The sequence below is a fragment of the Euleptes europaea genome, chromosome 3, assembly GCF_029931775.1.
Source record: "Euleptes europaea isolate rEulEur1 chromosome 3, rEulEur1.hap1, whole genome shotgun sequence".
NCBI lineage: Eukaryota > Metazoa > Chordata > Lepidosauria > Squamata > Sphaerodactylidae > Euleptes > Euleptes europaea.
The window spans coordinates 101,117,804-101,137,359 of record NC_079314.1 but is presented as its reverse complement, the minus strand read 5'-3'; the positions used below and the strand labels follow the sequence as shown (position 1 = coordinate 101,137,359).

Sequence of the window (19,556 nt, the reverse complement as noted above, 5' to 3'; positions counted from 1 at the left end):
ATTATGTCCACGCAAAACAGAGAAAGTGGAAACTATAGGACATGTCCTGTTGCACTGCCCTTACTACAACAATATAAGATCCCAGTATATTCTCCCCGTTTTGTCAACTTTTCCTGGGAGATCTGAAGAATCTAAAGTTTCCCTTCTCTTAGCAGACTCCTCTTGGGAGATAACCAACCAAGTAGCCAAATTTTGTCTTCGGGCTTGTGGGATTCGTAAACGGCTGACTGAAATCTCACCCCACAGATTATTCTTCCTCCCCCTCTACAAACCATCTTTCCAGGAATCATCACCATATTTTGTTATTTTAACTTTTTGATTTTTATTCAGACCTGATCTTGTATCGAAATAAAGATTTGATTTGATGAACAACTCACCTTCCTTGGAAGAAAAGTTTAGGAACTGATCCACTTCATGGGGCTCCAGTTTGATCTCTGGGAAAGCTTTGTGATTCAGTGGTTTAGCCTAAAGGACAAAGGTTTAGAGAGAAATCAAACACCAGCGACAGGACAGAATCTTCCCTGCTTCCTGCCTTCTTAACCCCAACGAGTAAGAAGATTGCCCTGTTTCTTTCAGTAAATACGAATGTGTACACAGAAACGGTGAGACGTGGATCAGCCTTACAGTTTCAATTCATCAACTGCAAACATAGATTGGGAAGTCAGACCAAAATGGCAAAATGCATCTTTTAAAACGAACATCCATCCCATTAAATTTGAAATGCTCAGCTCTCTGACAGCAGCCAGGGTGCAGGACAGAAGTATAGCAACAGGAATGACTGCCACAATCAGTCACATATCTAGTTCAACTCTAACTGAAAGACTGGAGTCAATTTTAATAACCCATATAAGGGATGTTGCACTGGCTGGACAACGGCCTTAGCTAGTAGGATGCTTTTAATTCTCTCTTTCTGAAACACACATACTCCCCCCCCTTCCTATTCCATCCTCCCTCGCTCTCTCTGTATATTTTAAAGTACAAAGGACGCTATGGAGGGAGTCACCTCTGCAGAGGGGCAAATCCAAGCATCACTTAAAGTTTGGCCCCAATTAGGGTTGCCAACCTCCAGGTGGTAGCTGGCGATCTCCCGCTATTACAACCGATGTCCAGGCGACAGAAATCAGTCCACCTGGAGAAAAGGGCCACTTTGGAAGGTAGACTCTATGACATTGTACCTTATCGAAGTTCCTCCTCTTCCCAAACCCCTTCCTCCTCAGGCTCCACGCCTGAAATATGCAGATATTTCCCAACCAGAAGCTGGCAACCCTAGCCCGGCTTTAGAGGCATAAAGGCCCAACTTTTCTCAAAATAAGAGAGTACTACTACTACAGCACCACCTTCACGTGTTTTATTAAGGTTTGTGTGTCACATGGAGAGATGCGCCAGGAAGATTGGACTGACAGTGGCTCCTTACTGCACAACGATAAATGTTGTACGTGAAGGACTCTGCGCTGTCTCTTAGCCTCAGACTTCAGAGGGGGACTATAGGCAGCCAGACAGCCACAGATAGGCCAAGACCTGAGCATCTTTCCTTTCTACTGCTCTACTGGTATCCCTTTGATGTATAGATTGTTACTGTCAGGGAATCCTTCTTTCCTTCTGGCTGACACCTTCTCTCCCTTCTTCTCCATCTTGCCACCATGAGAGCACGAAATGTTTCCTGCACCTCCCTCCATCCTAGTGAGCCACGATTATAACCCTATCTCTACTCTATCCTGCCTAGAATGGAGGTCTTTACAATAAAGGAGTCATATTAGTTTGTTGTGATAAAAAGGCTCTGTGTGTAACTTTGCTTCCTCAGCAGCACACACAACACACCAACAGCACAAACAACACACCAAGTAATTCCACTGTGCCATGTGCCTAGAGCACTCTACTACAGCACCAACTTCATGCATTTTACTATATGTGCCTGTCTGGGAATTAAGAATACAGAAAGAGGCCCTCCTGACTGTCCCATCAATCAAAGAAGCTCCTTTGCTGGGTTCAGGAGACAGGGCCTCTTTAGTGGCAGCCCCACAGTAATGGAACAACCTCCCCAGGGAGGTGCACATGGCCCCTAGGGTTGCCAGCCTCCAAGTACTAGCTGGAGATCTCCTGCTATTACAATTAATCTCCAGCTGATAGAGATCAGTTCACCTGGAGAAAATGGCTGCTTTGGCAAGTGGACTCTATGGCACTGAAGTCCCTCCCCTCTCCAAACCATGCCCTCCTCAGGCTTTGCCCCAAAGATATCCAGGTATTCCCCAGCCTGGGGCTGGCAACCCTAATGGCCCCTTCATTTTTATCTTTAGGAGGCAGTTCAAGACTGTTTTATTTAGGACTGCATTTGGTTAAGTTTGGTAGCAGTCCTAAATTGTGATTTTAAATTTTGGTTTTCATATTTTTAATGTATCTTAGTTTAGGTATGTTTTATCTGTGTTGTAAGCCGCCTTCAGCTCCGTAAGGAAGAAAAGTAGCTAATAAATAAAAATAATAAAAGATTAGCACATCCCACGGATGGATGTGCCAGGAAGACCAGGCTGACTATGGCTCCTCACGGGATGGTGATAAGCTAGAGTTGCCAGGTCCCTCTTTGCAACCGGCAGGAGGTTATGGGGGTGGAGCCTGAGGAGGGTGGGATTTGGGGAGGGACTTCAATGCCATAGAGTCCTATTGCCAAAGCAGCCATTTTCTCCAAGTGAACTGATCTCTATCAGCTGGAGATCAGTTGTAATAGCAGGAGATCTCCAGCTAGTACCTGGTGGATGGCAACCCTATGATAAACACATATTTGCCATTGTTTAATACACTCAAAGGAGCTTTGCATTTCCCTGCCCTGCCCCCTTTTCAAACAATGTCTCCAGGGGACAATTCCAGAGATTGATATCTTTTGTACGTTCGTCCTCGTAACCCAGTGATGTCATTCGGATGCCTAATGAGATCACCAAGCGCCTACCGTGCCATCCTGCTGCATCGGAGTCTCCCCCCTCTCCAGGGTCACGGGACTCGTCGTGGCGGTGAGGCTGACGGAGGGAGCGAGACCAGGTGCTGCCCCCACGGCAGGCTCTGTCTTGATGGGGGCTGAATCCAGCTCCGAACCCAGGCCCCAGTCTTCGTTTTCCATGTCTGCTGGAATGAAGAGCACAGACATAGGCCATTTTTGCACAGTAATTAGCAGCGCGTTCCAGACTGAATTGCCCCGAATTTTGCACGCTTGAACCGTCATTCCGGAAGTGACTGCGAAGCCGGCGCATACCTGCTTTGCGTTACTAAAGAGCCCATTGAAAGCGACCTTTGGTGTTTGCCGCGAAGAATCCCTCTCAATCAGGGATGGGGAACCTCAGGCCCTGGGGCTGTATGCGGCCCCCGAGGACATTTTTTGTGGCCCTCAGGAACTCTGGGGCCCTGCCGCGGAGGTGGGGCCCTGTCGGAGAGGACCTCCTCTCGCCGACCAAGGGATGCTTCCCCCAAGGCTGCCCCCTACAGCCGTGGCGTGCAGGAATGCAGCGGCACATTGTAAACCCCTCTCGCTGCCTGTCGGCTGTTGAGCAGTGATGGGGGGGGGAAGGCCGGTGGCTCCCGACGGCAGAGCATGCATACAGGAGCCGATCGGGCTTCGGGGGGGGGGGGCTTTTGTGGACTCTGAGGGGGGGAGGGCATGGAGACTGGGGCCCGGTCGTGCAGGGCTCTGTGCGCCGCCGTGTGTGTGTGTGTGCGTGTGGGGGGGGGCGGGGGAAGCGGGGAGGCTGGGGCCTAGTCACGTGGTGCCGGCATGCGTGGTTGTGTGTGTGGGGGAAGGCTTTTCTCTCTTTTCGTCCTCTTTTTCTGTCACTCTTTCTCCTTTCTCTCCTTCTCTTTCCCCTTCTTTTTCTGTCTCTTTCTTTGTCTCCTTCCGTCCTTTTCTTTCTTTCCCTCTGTCCTTTACTTTCTTTCTCCCCCTCTCTCCATTTCTTTCTCCCTTTCTCTCTCTCCCTCCCTCCCATTTCCTCTTTCTGTTTTCCTTCCTCCCTTGCCCATCGACTGCAGGCTGCACCCCCCTGGTGCCTCATTTGCTCGGGCCCACCTCTGGCTGCCCTCCCTCCTGGGAGGAGGGAGCAGGGGCACCCTGCAGGCCTTCTCTGTGTGGCCTCCCCTGGGGTTGCCAACCTCCAGGTGGTGGCTGGAGACCTGGCAACCCTAACCTCTCCCCCCCCCACCGGGAGATCTACACCTGGTATGGCCCCCGAATGATGTTATAAATTTGCAAATGGCCCTTGGCAGCAAAAAGGTTCCCCACCCCTGCTCTCAAGGAACCATGCAAAACAACAGAGGCGCGTTAGTGATGCATATGCTGATGGCTTTGCAAACAGGAACAAAGGAGCAGGCGCGTGGGGGGGAGTGGAACTTCTCCTTTTGCATCGGGACCGTGAAAAGGCATTTTGAAAGTCACATTTTAAAAAAAAGAGCTTTGAGCGAGCATCAACACTGACCATGCAAAAATGGCCATAGGAACCAATGCCAGAACAGGCAGACATCACAAAAACAGGTAAGGAGAAAAGAGGAAGAACCCCAAAACAAAAGCAAATCCCAGCCAAGGACAGAAAGCCGGGGGAGAAATCATTTAATGCATGAAGCAAAGCTTTTCTCCCTCCCCTTCCCAGGCTATTTCTCCTTACAGAAACCTGGAGCTTTAAGCTGCAGTCCAAACATCACACGGGAGTGAAGGGGGAGTGGCAGGGCACAGAAAACAAAGTAATTACCAAAAGCTAAAAGAAAAAGCTGCAAACACTTCAAAGCAAGGAATTAGACAAAGCAGCTGGGGGTCTGTGCAACTGCATACATCAAATAAACCCCTGAATTTTTGCCCTTTTTAAATTAATGGCTTTCTGCCCCGCTTTCAAGGCTTGAATGAAAAGCCTTTAAAAAGCACGACCCTTTCAGCCTGTCAAAATTAGGTCTTCCCACATCAAGTTCATTCATTTCCATACAAGGTGAGAGAGGGCAGAGTCACACTGGGCAGTTTTTATTATAATAAATAGGGATCCATAAGGGGGGAGCATCTCATTTGCCCCCCCCCACGATTTCCGCTTTCCCATTTCCCACAAGCCCCCATAGCCTCTCCCCTTTTCCTGCTTCCTTCTCTCCTTCCTGCCCAACAAACCACCTACATTTACCCGCCCCACTGTCTTCAGCTGCCCCCACCCAGTAGCCTCTGCCTAGAAAACTATGGTCCTGTTGTGTGTCCCACTGGGCCAGGACTACTTGCACGGTAGGGAACCCTCAAGGATGTGTGGGGGGGGGCACTTCACTTTGCCATGTATCCCCTCCCCTTCACTATTTCCTCTTTCCCTTTCCTGCAAGCCCCCATAGCCTCTCCCCTTTCCCTGCTTCATTCTCTCCTTCTCAGCCATTCAACAACAGATCTTTGATCCGCCTCCTATCTTCAGCTGCATTTTCCTTACTTCCTTTGTACCCTGCCTTTCTCCAGCACTGGGGCTCAAAGCAGCTTCCCTTATTCTCTCCTCCTTTTTATCCTCACAACAACCCTGTGTGGTAGGTTAGAATGAAACGGTGTGACCGGGGTTGCCAGGTCCTCCCTGGCCACCAGCGGGCGAAAGGGGGTGGGGTCTTACCGGGCTTAAAATGAGCCCTAGGCCTTGACATCGCCTGCGCGATGACATTACTTCCGGAAGTGACGTCATCATGCAGTCCAGGCCTAAGTCTTGTTTTAAGCCTGGTAAGGCCCCCAAAGCCGGGGATCACCCTGCCCCAGCAGGGGTCTGGCTACCCTAAATGTGACTAACCTACAATCACCCAGTGAGTTTCTGCTATGAAGGGCTGCACGAATTTTTAAAGCTGCGGGGAGGTTTCGGAGGGGGGGGGCGCTGCCTCCTATGATCGGCACAGGTATTCCTCTCAGGAATGCTCTGTCAGACTCCATCACAAAATCTCCAGGAATTTTCCAACCTACAGCTGGCAACCTTAGTCTGGTCAGGCCCCAATGAGTTCTCCCTCAAAGGCCAAAATAGGCCTGGAAAGGACCCTGCCCTCTCCCCTTCCCTTTTTACTCACAGAAACCCAGCCTGGAATCTGTGGTTGCCTAGCAACAGCCACTGAGGGAATCCTTTGCTTAAAGCAACAGGCACTCCTTTTATCATGTTCAGGTTTTTAAAACCCCCAGTGTATATTTTTTTAAGATTTCACATTTTTCTACAAACCTTGGGCCCTTTTCAGGTTTGTAGAAAGCTCTTTCTTGGCTATTCACAGCTCCAGTCGCCAGATTTAAGTATCCTCAGATTTGGCTGACTTTCACTATTAGTATGTAGACTTGTTTGTATGTTTAGAATTTATTCGCACAACTTGGGGTTAAAAAGTACACAACCCATCTGGACCCCTCACGCTACAGTGGGATGGTAATTTTAAAAGTCACTTTACAGTTCAGTTCAAGAATAGCCATGGTGGATCAAATTAAATCTCCACCTTTTCCAGCCTCCTATTCCTAAGCAAGGCCATAAATGCAACCATGCTCCTTCCAAAATTCCAGCAACTGCTATTCACTGATAGAGCATCTCTGAACATGGATGTTCCATTTTGCTATCGTGGCTAACAGTAGCTGAAAGCCTTTCGTGAACTTTTCAAAACATATCACTCAGGAACTGAACCAAGACACTGTGTCTGTTGCTGTCTTTGCTAGTAACTCCTTTCTACTAGAAACATGATACCCAGAAACGATGAACGGCTTTGCCCATCTTGGCTAGAGATATATAAACCTATATAAATCTATATAAATATATATTTATATATCAGCAGAATTAATTTCCTAGGAGTTCCAGCCGTAAAGGCAGATACAAAACTCAAAAATCAAGAGCAAGAAGCCTATTGCCTCTGGCTCCTAAAGCCTTGAAATGAACAGCATGGAGAGACGAGGGAAAATAACATGGCTCTGATGCTAGTAATTACTTTGTGGTGTAATCTTAACCTCCCCTGCTGGTAAGGGAAGATGTAATTTGAATAAAAGACAAGCCGGGCCAAAAAAGATTATGAACAAAAATAAATATGTATATATCCTGTAATCAGATGCTTCAAAACAGTAATCCAAGTTCTGCCAAGAAGGGTAACCTATTTATTTATTTTTAAATCATAGTGGGTTTTTAATAGCATCTATGTTTAAAGAGAATCTTGGCCCTTTTAAAAATATAAAAACCAACCCATTTCGAGGAAAAGCCAGTTCACCCCACCCCCACATGGCAAACTATGTCAGAGACTGGTAGAAACTCTTCTCCTCCCCTGTAATAATATCCCTCCGCTTTAGCATGATCACACATACCCAAGATGGGGCTTATGCGCACGTTACAGCTCAAAGCAGAATTGCGGCATGATTAATGCATGGGTGCATGGTGCTCAAATAAGAATGCAAGGGGCCAGATGTGACATGGCGCCTGATCAACAGGCCATCCAAACCAGGTGACTGGGATATCAGCAGCTCTTTAGATTCTCAGACAGAGGCAACCCTCTGGTGAGGTAAGGCCATTCACAGTACCATTAATTCATACAGTTGCAGAAGTTTGCCATGATCTAGTTTAGAAGATTTAACAAGCCTGAACTCAGCGTGGTGTGGTGGTTAAGAGCGGTGGTTTGGAGCGGTGGAGTCTGATCTGGAGAACTGGGTTTGATTCCCCTCTCCTCCATATGAGCGGTGGAGGCTAATCTGGTGAACTGGATTTGTTTCCCCACTCCTACATACGAAGCCAGCTGGGTGACCTTGGGCTAGTCACAGCTCTCTCAGTCCCACCTACCTCACAGGGTGTCTGCTATGGGGAGGGGAAGGGAAGGTGATTGTAAGCCCGTTTGAGTCTCCCTTAAGTGGTAGAGAAAGTCGGCATATAAAAACCAACTCCTCTTCTTCTTCTTCCTCCTCCTTCTCAGCTACATTCAGAACCAAGTACAATTGTCCCTTCTCCAGTTCAAGTGGTAAGACAAACTGGTACACCTTCATTTCTCCCTGACACATGGGACACTGCTATGGCCGTATGTTAGGCACCAGGGACCCTGGGATTTACAAGGGCTACACTTCCCAAGACTCCTTGTACCTGGGATGCTGCATACACAACCTGTGGGACGTAAGCCACGAGGAACTCCTCCTTCTGAGCACACCCTACTGAAATGAATGGGAGCAATGAAAGAAGAAAACTTTGTGGATGGATACCCTTCGTCAGCAGTCTCCAACGTTTTCGAGCCAGAGGGCACATCTGGAATTCTGACACAGCGTGGTGGCGTGGTGGTTGCTGCATCAGGCGGAGTCAGCCACAAAAGGGCTGCTGGGCTTAACTTCAGTTACACATTGAAGATCCTTGTGGTGTGGTGTGCAGCGGCTGCCAAAGCAACATTTTTTAAAATCTGCACAGTCAAATCAAATCTCCAGTGGCCAACTGGAAGCTTTGCTGGGGAAAGCACCAGTCCCCAGCCACTTTCTAAAAACACTGGGCAGGCCCCAGAAAAAGTGACCATGGGTGCCATCGAACCCAGAGACACCATGCTGGGAACCCCTGCCCTATGTTAATTAGTGAAAAAGGCAGAGAATGAAAATTATTCATTCATTCAATACTCTGATTTCTCTTCAGAGCGTATAAATCTTCATTCATTCATACATAGGGTTGCCAGGTTCCTCTTTGCCACTGAAGGCAGGTTTTTGCGGCAGAGACTGAGGAGGGCAGGGTTTGGGGCAGGGAGGGACTTCAATGCCATAGAGTCCAATGGCCAAAATGGCCATTTTCTCCAGGTGGACTGATCTCTATCAGCTGGAGATCAGTTGTAACAGCAGATCTCCAGCTAGTACCTGGAGGTTGGCAACCCTATTCATACACCATAATGTATTGGGTTAGGTCTGCTTATCTGAGATCCTTTAGGTCAAGATACCAGGGACCTTATACATGCAAACTATGTGCCTTTTCCAAAGAGTAGTAGCCATTGTCAGTCTTCAAATTAAAATAAGCCCCAATCTGGTTTGGGAATTCAATTTTTCAAGTGACGTATTGAGATGGAACACCATCAGCTTCGCACCATTTTATGCTGAGGTCAGCCATGGCTTCTATGCTATGATTTAATGAAATCCCCCCACCAAAAAAATCAGGGGGTATGACAGAAGAGATGCCTGAACCATCGTCAAACCTTGGCTGTCAAGACCTAGTATGGTATAAAGGACAGAGCCCCTTTCAGCCATGCCACTTACTGGGTATCTCTCAACTTGGTAGGGTAAAATGGTTTCTTAAAATCCTCATATGCCACTCTGAACTGCTCGGAGCAGGGACAAGACAAACCGAGACAGAGGGGAAAAAAGAAATAGCAGTAGACTCTTCCCAGACACAGCCGCATACCTTCGTCTGCCTTTCACCCGTTTCTGGCGATCAGCACACTACAAAGACACATTTTCCAGCCTCTTTTGTACATGGAGCAAAAAAAAGGTGTGTGGGGTAGGGGGAGATGAACAAGCATCAGGAGACATACTCCTAATTCTTCAGTGATCCTCGATGTGCACACGTACAATTTGTTAACAGCGTTCCAGCTTGCTCCTTTTTGCTAAGCATTTCAGGGTGTTGGTTTGAATAATCCATTCTCTGTCCTCAAGGGCCGTTTCCCTCATAAGGCACCCTGGCCTGGCCGTCCTACGGTCACGCCCCTCACCCCAAACCAGACACAAGCCCCTTTTCACTGCTTCAGTAAGGCTAGACTCCAGAATCACCGCCCCTCCATCCCACCAGGTGAGAGGCGGCATTCAGCTATAAATAGTCCCTTTCACAGCTTTGCCATTGGGGGGGGGGGGAAGGTTTCACTCCCACCCTTTACTCCGCTCCGGCCGCGACCACAGATAATGAAAGACAAGCTGCCGGCACGTCTCTGACAAAGAAGGCACTGTGCGGCAACCCAACACTGCAATCTCTTTCAGAGGCTAACCATACGGGATGATTCAACAGAAAAGGGAGCTGACAGCCCAGGAGGATGTGTGCGGTCGTTTTCTCAAAAAACGTTTCTTTGTTCTGAAGGATAATCCCCAGTTGGACAGGCAAGTCCAGGCCTCCGTTTGTGCAGGGGGTGGGGGAGTCCTGGAACCTGTTTTCTATATCAGGGTTTGTTCCACGAATATGTGATACAATTGGGGTTGCCAGGTCCCTCTTCTCCTCCGGCGGGAGGATTTTGCATTTAAGAACCGGACGTGCCGCCTCGCAAAGGGCCTTTAACCTCTTAGTTTGAGTGGTAAAGCGGCCTGGAAGGGACGTGTGCGCGGTATGCACGCATGCACGTTTGCCCGCCGACCCTCAGGCGGTCGGCGGGCAGAGGGGGCAATTGCTGGGGGTTTGCCCGCCACCAGCGGCACCTGGCAACCCTAGATATAACATTCAAGAACTGTTCTCTGGGAATGTATGAAGTGCCCCTCGTCTCACCACTGTCTTTCACAAAGTATCTGCTCGCAGGACTTCCAAGACTGGTGGTATAACTTCCAGGCAGGTCTGAGCCCCGATACCTATCATCGTTTTTGGAAATTAAGGGTTGCACAGGTCCAGTTCCACAGCACAAAATTTTCTCAAAACATTCAGCCTTTTGAATGACAAAAGATAGTCCCTACCAGCGGGTGAACGTTTTATTCTTCCAGGGCATTCTGTTGTTACTAATCTAAAAGTTACTTTATGTTACAAAGGGCAAATCCAACATGACATTGCTATATCAGCACTCATCAAATAATTCATGATTATTTGACCCTCTATGCCCTGACCTGGATGGCCTGGGCTAGCCCAATCTCATCAGATCTGGGAAGCTAAACAGGGTTGGCCCTGGTTAGTATTTGGATGGAAGACCACCAAGGAAGTCCAGTGTTGCAACGCAGAGGCAGGCAATGGGATACCACCTCTGTTAGCGACTTGACGGCGCTTTCCACCACCAGGTCTTACAGGGCTCAGGACTCCTTGCTCATTATAGGTGCTACTATCTTGAATACCCTTCTGTAATTTGCTATTACATCTGCTTATCTTGAACTAGATTTTTATGCTAACCCTACTTTGCCTAACAGAACATGGGGGTGGCTTTCACCTACTCTGAGAGAACTGATTACTCACTTTGTAACATACCCCTCTCACACCTTTCTGCTGCGAGTATAAAAGCGTCATCAACCTAATGGATATACATTCCCACACACACGATGAAGCGAAGTCTGGCTCTCTTCACTTGAGTTGGAATAAATGTTGCTTGTCTCTAAAGTGCCACCAGACTCCTGTTTAATTTTGCTGCTAACACGGTTACCCATCGGGAGCCCAGGGAAAACATCTGAGCATAGAACCTAGTAATTGTACAGTACTTACTGACTCCGCTCAAAGATTCCTTGGTCTGACAATCTGAGTCAAACAAGCAGCCCATTCCTGAGCTTTTGGCATGTGGGGACGGCAGGGAGGAGGCGCCGCCATATACCAAAAAGGCACCTTAGAAAAAAATCAACCTCTGCTGCACTCATAAAGCTTCCAAAGTGAAGACAGTCGCACTCATCAACAGAATTGTTTTTCCATCAAAAAGTAAAATTGTGACAGTCCACAAGTGTCACTTCTTCCCACTACGCACACATTTGTGAGACATGGAAGGCAGGCAATTGCAAACCACCTATGAATGTCTCTTGCCTTGAAAACCCCACCAGAGATCACCATAAGTCAGATGTGACTTGACAGCAAAAAACAGTTTTGAGTACTAGAGTACTCAGAGTACTAATACAGAGTACTGTGTTCAGTTTTGGGCACCACAATTTAAGAAAGATGTAGACAAGCTGGAACGTGTCCAGAGAAGGGCAACAAAGATGGTGAGGGGTCTGGAGACCAAGTCCTATGAGGAAAGGTTGAAGGAGCTGGGTATGTTTAGCCTGAAGAGGAGAAGACTGAGAGGGGATATGATAACCATGTTCAAGTACTTGAAGGGCTGTCATATAGAGGAGGGTGCAGAGTTGTTTTCTGTTGCTCAAGAAGGTCGGACCAGAACCAACGGGTTGAAATTAAATCAAGAGAGTTTCCGTCTAGACATTAGGAAGAATTTTCTAACAGAGCGGTTCCTCAGTGGAACAGGCTTCCTCGGGAGGTGGTAAGCTCTCCTTCCCTGAAGGTTTTTAAGAAGAGGTTAGATGGCCATCTGTCAGCAATGCTGATTCTGTGACCTTAGGCAGGTGATGAGAGGGAGGGCATTTTGGCCATCTTCTAGTCACTAGGGGTGTGGAGGGGGGAGGTAGTTGTGAATTTCCTGTATTGTGCAGGGGGTTGGACTTGATGGCCCTGGTGGTCCCTTCCAACTCTATGATTCTATGATTCTAACACACACACACACACACACACAGGGCCAGCAAGTTGCAGTCGACTTATGACGACCCAGTAGGGTTTTCAACGTAAGAGACTAACAGAGGTGGTTTGCCATTGCCTTCCTCTGCATAGCGACCCTGGACACCCTTGGTGGTCTCTCATCCAAATACTAACCAGGGTTGACCCTGCTTAGCTTCTGAGATCTGTTCGGGCTAGCCTGGACCATCCACATGCATATAGTCCCTCCCCCAAAAATCAAAGCAAGAACTCATTGACTCAAAGACATTTAAAACCAGGAGGTAGCATAAGTAACCAGGTTATAAGCTAACACTATCTAACAAAAGAGATCCCTTTTCATTACCTCCTGAAAAGGGGCAGCAGAACTGGTGGGTTTTTTCTAAAGAGAGATTTCCACAAATAGGGAGCCACTACTAAAAATCCCTGCTCTTGGACAATGACAAGCTGCCCTCTGAGGTGGTAGAATCCACATGAGGGCTTCACTTCCTACTCTCACTTCTTGGAGGAGGGTTCAAATGAGAGAAGGTGCTCCCTCCAATGTCCTGGATCCAGGCAGTTAAAGTCTTTTAAACAGTTAAACACCAGCATTTAACCAAGAAATTAACCACTAAGGCAACCACCGAACTCTTGCAATACTGGTATAATACGTTCCATGAAGATGATCATTGGCATATATCTCACCGTTGCATTGAAAAAGAGTGTAAGTTAGCGAGAAATAGCTATCCTCAGTTGTCAGAAGTAAGGGCTGCTTGAGATATTACTCCTTGTACTTGGGAATTGGTTTTCATGTCCAATACATGGGTGCGTGGCAACATTTGTCAATGCCACACACAAAAAACTGTGGCTATTGCCTGGAAGAATCATGTGAGCAACTGTCCAGAGATTTCAAGTTCTGTGTTTTCAGGCTGATGATAATCTGTGCCTTCCCACATTAAGTAGCGTCCCTTGTGGGTCTTCTTGGTCATGGAACCAAATCTTCGGAACTCTCTCCCCAGGGAGATTTGTCTGTCCCCTTCTGTTGCAAGAAGGTAAATACTTTCTTGTTTCGTTTGGCATTCCTTCAATGATCCCTCCTTCCTAACCAACACTTTAATTGCTGTTTTTATGTTTTGTGTACATGCATTCTAACTCTGTTTTTAGTTGTTTCAATGATGTGTTTTGCTGGGCGATTTTAATGGTTTCAAAATGGGATTTTATCATGCATGCTTTAAATGGTTAGCTGCCTCGGTGGCCCTTGCGAGGGCAGAAAGGTGGGAGACAGATTTCGTAAATAAATAAATACAAGCAAAGAACTCAGCCTGGTGTGGTCTTCGGCATCTACCGTTTTGAGATACCTCAGCCTGGTTAAGAAGAAGAGCTGGTTTTTATATGCCGACTTTCTCTACCACTTAAGGGAGACTCAAACTGGCTTACAATCACCTTCCCTTCCCCTCCCCACAACAGACACCCTGTGAGGTAGGTGGGGCTGAGAGAGCTCTAACAGAGCTGTGACTAGCCCAAGGTCACCCAGCTGGCTTCATGCGGAGCAGTGGGGAAACCAACCCAGTTCACCAGATTAGACTCTGCTGCTCATGTGGAGGAGTGGGGAATCAAACCTGGTTCAAACCACCGCTCTTAACCACTACACCATTGTCATCACACATGACAACCTAATTTCCCTATGAAAATCCATCTGATTCCATGTTGCTATGGGATTCAATTTCCAAAGATATTTTCTAAAAAAAAGGGAAACTGCACTTTAAGAAGCAGCAGCAGAACTGAATCCATATGGGGGGGGGGGGAATACAAATGGGTACGTCATGCCTTACACTCTCATCCACCCCCAACCTCACCAAGCCTGATATGCAGGCGTCTTCCCTTGGAGCAGCAGGGATGTGTTTAATGATTCACCAGAAGTATGATTCATGATAAGACTTGGGGGCCCCAGAGCGGGGATGCTGTGAACGCCTGCCCACTCCCAGTAGAAAATCACACTAAAATGGTAACCAAATGGTAAGTTGCAAAACTCGTTAATGACCTGAATAATTAAACACATGCAAAGTTAGAAGGCAGCTTCATAAGGGAGCAAAGGCTGCACTGAATAACAAAATGCGTTCAATTAAATATTTTGCTTCACGTTGGATTTCAAACGTTAATACTGCAAGCAGGGGAGGGCAAAGTCTCTTTTTTCAATCAGCACATTCATTATATGTGTGTGTGGGGGAGCATGGGCAAGCATGCATGCACCCACATGTGTTATCCTATAATGCTGGTCAGTTTGTCTGATATTGCTTAAAATGCCACTGCAAGTTTATTTTATTTTATTTTTTAAAAAAGGAAAATTGCCTTGATTTCCAGTTCTGCACCTTATCACTCTGCCCCACGGGGCTCTTATTGGGTAAAAGCCAGCTGTAAAGACTAAACCAGCAGCTTCTAGGAGTGAGAGATGGCAAAAAGATTTTCTTCTTTATTCTCAAGCTACCATAGTGTGATCTTGAGCCAAATTGGACAGTGGAGCCCAATCACAAAGTATCAGGGTACATGTATCCCCTATCCTTCCCCCCTTTTTCTGTACTTTGTCCTGGATCTACAATACCCCTGAGGAGAGGCAACCAGACCTACACATAGTAATTTAAATGTGGCTGCATCTTAGATTTATATAATAGCACTAATACTTGCTGCTTGTACATTTCCATTTTTAGACTGATGTGACTTTATGCATTCCTACTTTTTTTTCAAAAAAGTGTCAGATTTAGACATTTATTTGCTTGTTCAAGAAATTGAACACACGGCATGATGAATTACTATTCAAACTCTGGCAAGGATGATAGCTGGCAATTACTGTGGGAAATGTGCATTTAAAATAAATGCTTTTATATCAAACTACTCTAAACTAGTTTTCAGCAGCACATATGGCTGGTTTCTCACTTACACGTTATTTCACAGGTGCCCACAAGGGCCACAGAATCACAGCAGGCCACCTGCACACTTATGTTCAAGCCTTCTTCCTCATGCTATCCCCTCCCCACCCCCAAAAAAGCTTCTTCCTTCAAGCGGGCCTTTTACGTTCACGTCCCACAATGTATCCGGCACAAGCCCCCCAGCAGAGTATCCACGCAGTATCCATGCACCCCAAAATATCCTCAGAGCAGCCTGACTGGAAATTTGCACAGCTTATCCCGCACAAAACACACACAGTCCACAAGGTGACAGCAGTCAAACAATGGAGATTTTCACAGTGTGGTCCACCCCACTAGGGTTTCCAGCTCTGGGTGGGGAAATTCCTGGAAATTTTGGGGGTGAAGCCTGGGGGAAGCAGGGTTTGGAGAGGGACCTCAGCAATCTTGCACCAGCCGATGTCCACAATTGTTAAAGGACACACGTTCTGTTTATTTACTGCGGAAAACACCAGTATGCTCACAGGACAGAACTGGCTTAGAAAGCTTTAAAGGGGGAGTAGGCAAATTCATGCAGGATGTTTCTTCTAATGATGGATGAATGGGACCTAAGCAGCACATCTGTTAACCCCAGTTTGAGGGGCAGCAGGGGGGGGGGCTTTGGCCTCTGCACCCCTGCTTGTGAGCTTTCTAAGGAACCTGGTAGGCCCCTGTAGGAAACAGGATGCTATGCTAGATGGATCATTGGACTGGTCCAGCAAAACTCTTACATTTGCAGCAATGCAATTTCTGTGTAAAACACGGAGCTTCCCCCCCCCCCCACTTTTTTAAAAAAGTATTTATTAAACCCAAAAAAGGAATACAAATGGTCAGCTGGGAAACTATTTGGGGCAAGTACAGTGAGGGGGAAAGTATTTGATCCCCTGCTGAATTTGCCCGTTTGCCCTCTGACGAGAAATGTCCTGTCCATAATTTTAATGGTAGGTTTATTGTAGCTGTGAGAGACAGAATAACAACAGGAAAACCCCCAGAAACCCAGAAGACGAAAGTCAGAGATTGATGTGCATTATAATGAGTGAAATAAGTATTTGATCCCTTTGCAAAAGATGACTTAGTACTTGGTGGCAAAACCCTTGTTGGCGATTACAGAGGTCAGACATTTCTTGTAGGTGGCCACCAGGTTTGCAAACATCTCAGGAGGTATTTTGTCCCACTCCTCTTTGCAGATCCTCTCCAAGTCAGTAAGATTTCGAGGCTGATGTGTAGCTACTCGAACCTTCAGCTCCCTCCACAGATTTTCGATGGGATTAAGATCTGGAGACTGGCTAGGCCACTCCAGGACCTTAATGTGCTTCTTCTTGAGCCACTCCTTTGTTGCCTTGGCCGTGTGTTTTGGGTCATTGTCATGCTGGAATACCCATCCTCGACCCATTTTCAATGCCCTGGCTGAGGGAAGGAGGTGCTCACCCAAGATTGGACGATACATGGTCCCGTCCATCGTCCCTTCGATGCGGTGAAGGTGTCCTGTCCCCTTAGCAGAAAAACACGCCCAAACCATAATATGTCCCCCTCCATGTTTGATGGTGGGGATGGTGTTCTTGGGGTCGTAGGCAGCATTCCTCCTCCTCCAAACACGGCGAGTTGAGTTGATGCCAAAGAGCTCGATTTTGGTCTCATCTGACCACAACACTTTCACCCAGTTCTCTTCTGGGTCATTCAGATGTGCATTGGCAAACTGCAGATGGGCCTGTACATGTGCTGTCTTGAGCAAGGGGACCTTGCGGGCTCTGCAAGATCTCAGTCCTTCACGGCGTAGTGTGTTACCAACTGTTTTCATGGTGACTATGGTCCCAGCTGCCCTGAGATCATTGACAAGTTCCCCCCGTGTAGTTCTGGGCTGCTTCATCACCGTTCTCATGATCATTGCAACTCCACGAGATGAGATCTTGCATGGAGCCCCAGACCGAGGGAGGTTGACAGTTAGGGTTAGGGTTAGGGTTGTCACCTTCTCACCAAGCTGCTTGGAAATAGTCTTGTAGCCCAGTCCAGCCTTGTGGAGGTCTACAATCTTGTCCCTGACATCCTTGGACAGCTCTTGGGTCTTGCTCATGGTGGCCAGTTTGGAATCTGATGGATTGATTGCTTCTGTCGACAGCAGAACCCTAACCCTAACCCGGCTGGTTGATAGGGGATCAAATACTTATTTCACTCATTATAATGCACATCAATCTCTGACTTTTGTCTTCTGGGTTTCTGGGGTTTTTCCTGTTGTCATTCTGTCTCTCACAGCTACAATAAACCTACCATTAAAATTATGGACTGGTCATTTCTTCGTCAGAGGGCAAACGGGCAAATTCAGCAGGGGATCAAATACTTTTTCCCTCACTGTAAATGAGTAACTTAAATAAAGAGGACTATATGCTAATAAATACAGCAAGGAATGAGCTATCTGATTACACCCAACTGTCTAAAAAAGTCTAATTGGCAATATCTAACTACAAAAGGGAGACTGCAGCCAAGAAATCAGAAGGAGATTGAGACTGGGAAGGGCAGCCATGAAGGAGCTAGAAAAGATTTTGAAGTGTAAGGCTGTGTCACTGGCCACCTTGACTAGATTAATTCATGCCATCGTATTCCCTATTACTATGTATGGGTGTGAAAGCTGGACAGTGAAGAAAGCTGATAGGAAGAAAATAGATTACTTTGAAATGTGATGTTGGAGGAGAGTGTTACGGATTCCGTGGACTGCCAAAAAAACAAATCAGTGGGTTATAGATCAAATCAAGCCTGAACTGACCCTAGAAGCTAAAATGACTAAACTGAGGCTATTGTATTTTGGTCATATTATGAGAAGACGAGTCACTGGAAAAGACCGTCATGCCAGGAAAAGAGGAAGACCCAACAAGAGATGGATTGACTCAATAAAGGAAGCCACAGCCTTCAATTTGCAAGATCTGAGCAAGGCTGTCAAAGATAGGACATTTTGGAGGGCTTTCATTCATAGGGTCGCCATGAGTCGGAAGCGACTTGACGGCACTTAACACACACACACAACTACAAAACAGGAACTGATACAACAACAAGCTACAAAATCTAATCACAACAACCTGAGAAATAAATGATGATACACAAATTAAAACAGTGAGTACAAAATGTGGAAATCAACAGCTAAAATAACAAAGGGGGATTCAATGATTTCAACATATATACAAAATATAAAAGGTGGGAGAGAGCTGCTCTTACTTTCGACAGGGACAGTCTGACACAGATCAGGGTCATACTGTTCCCACCCGTGACATCTCTAATTCAGTAATGCCTCAACCGAAGTGGCCTCTATAAAAACTACCAATAGATTCATCATGGAAAACAGTCAAAACAACTCTTGCCAATCTTGCCAACTTCATAAGGCATTCATGATAAACGGGTGTGTTTCCCCCCGCCCCCTGAAGTAGACATACGGAAACATTCCCAGTTTCAATATTTACATCTCTTCTTCCTTCCTACTCTTAAAATCAACAGAACATTTTGTAATCGTGGCCACTCAAGCTCCCTTATTTACAGCATCACTTCCCTGCAATGTTGCCCTTTGCTCAATTCTACCCCCGTCCCCTTGTTACCTTCGTTGAAAGCGTCGTCGGCTGAAATGTGGGTCAGCGGGGACTGGGGTCGAGAATCGCCGCAGAGGGAATAGCTGTGTTCTGCCTGAATGAGGGGTGCTGGAGAAGCGGGAGACAGCTCCACTTCCATCATCTCATTCTTCTCAGAGAGGAAGGGGTCGTTCAGGAGCTGCCCCAAAATGTCCTGGGAAAACTCATCGAGGAGTTCTGTGAAATGCTGTGGAGAAAGGGGGCAAAAATAAGAGTGAGATAAATTCTGATGAAGTCCGAGGCATAGACAAGATAAGAAAGCAATACCAAATAACCAAAGAGCAAAGTGGCATTCCAACAATCATTGTCATCCCCTTGTCTGACAAGGTCAACTTTTGAATACATAAAGCTGCCTTCTACTGAGTGGGATCCATGTTCTTCTATTCAAGGTCAATACTGCCTTAGACAGGTTGTTGTTCATATTGTTACCTAATTCATTCATGGTAGCTATCGGGTAAGTTCTGTTTACTTTCTCGAATTCTTGTGGCAGCTAAAAGAAACTTTGCTACCTTCTCTGTGGTACAAGAGTGCCAGTCAGCCAAAAGAAAAGCCACTTTTTTGCAGAGAGATATAAGATATCTTTTAGATATCCATTTTATACAATTGTCATTGTAACCAATATGCCAATAAAGGTATTGATTGATTGTTACCTAATTCTGCACTCCTACTCCTATTGTGTTCTTCATTGGTTGTTTTACACTGTCTGATATTATATCCTGTTAATTCACCTT

The 19,556-nt window shown here is 46.7% G+C and overlaps 1 protein-coding gene across 1 annotated transcript in view; it reads right to left on the bottom strand.

The window, feature by feature from the left end:
- CREB3L2 (cAMP responsive element binding protein 3 like 2) overlaps window positions 1-19,556 on the bottom strand; it is a 92,086-nt gene that overhangs the window by 23,274 nt on the left and 49,256 nt on the right. Inside the window, exons 2-4 of the mRNA XM_056847060.1 lie at window positions 18,796-19,012; window positions 2,939-3,108; window positions 378-465 (exon numbers count right to left, since the gene is read on the bottom strand). Coding sequence (XP_056703038.1) covers window positions 378-465; window positions 2,939-3,108; window positions 18,796-19,012 — 475 coding nt within the window. The remainder of the gene's footprint in view (window positions 1-377; window positions 466-2,938; window positions 3,109-18,795; window positions 19,013-19,556) is intronic.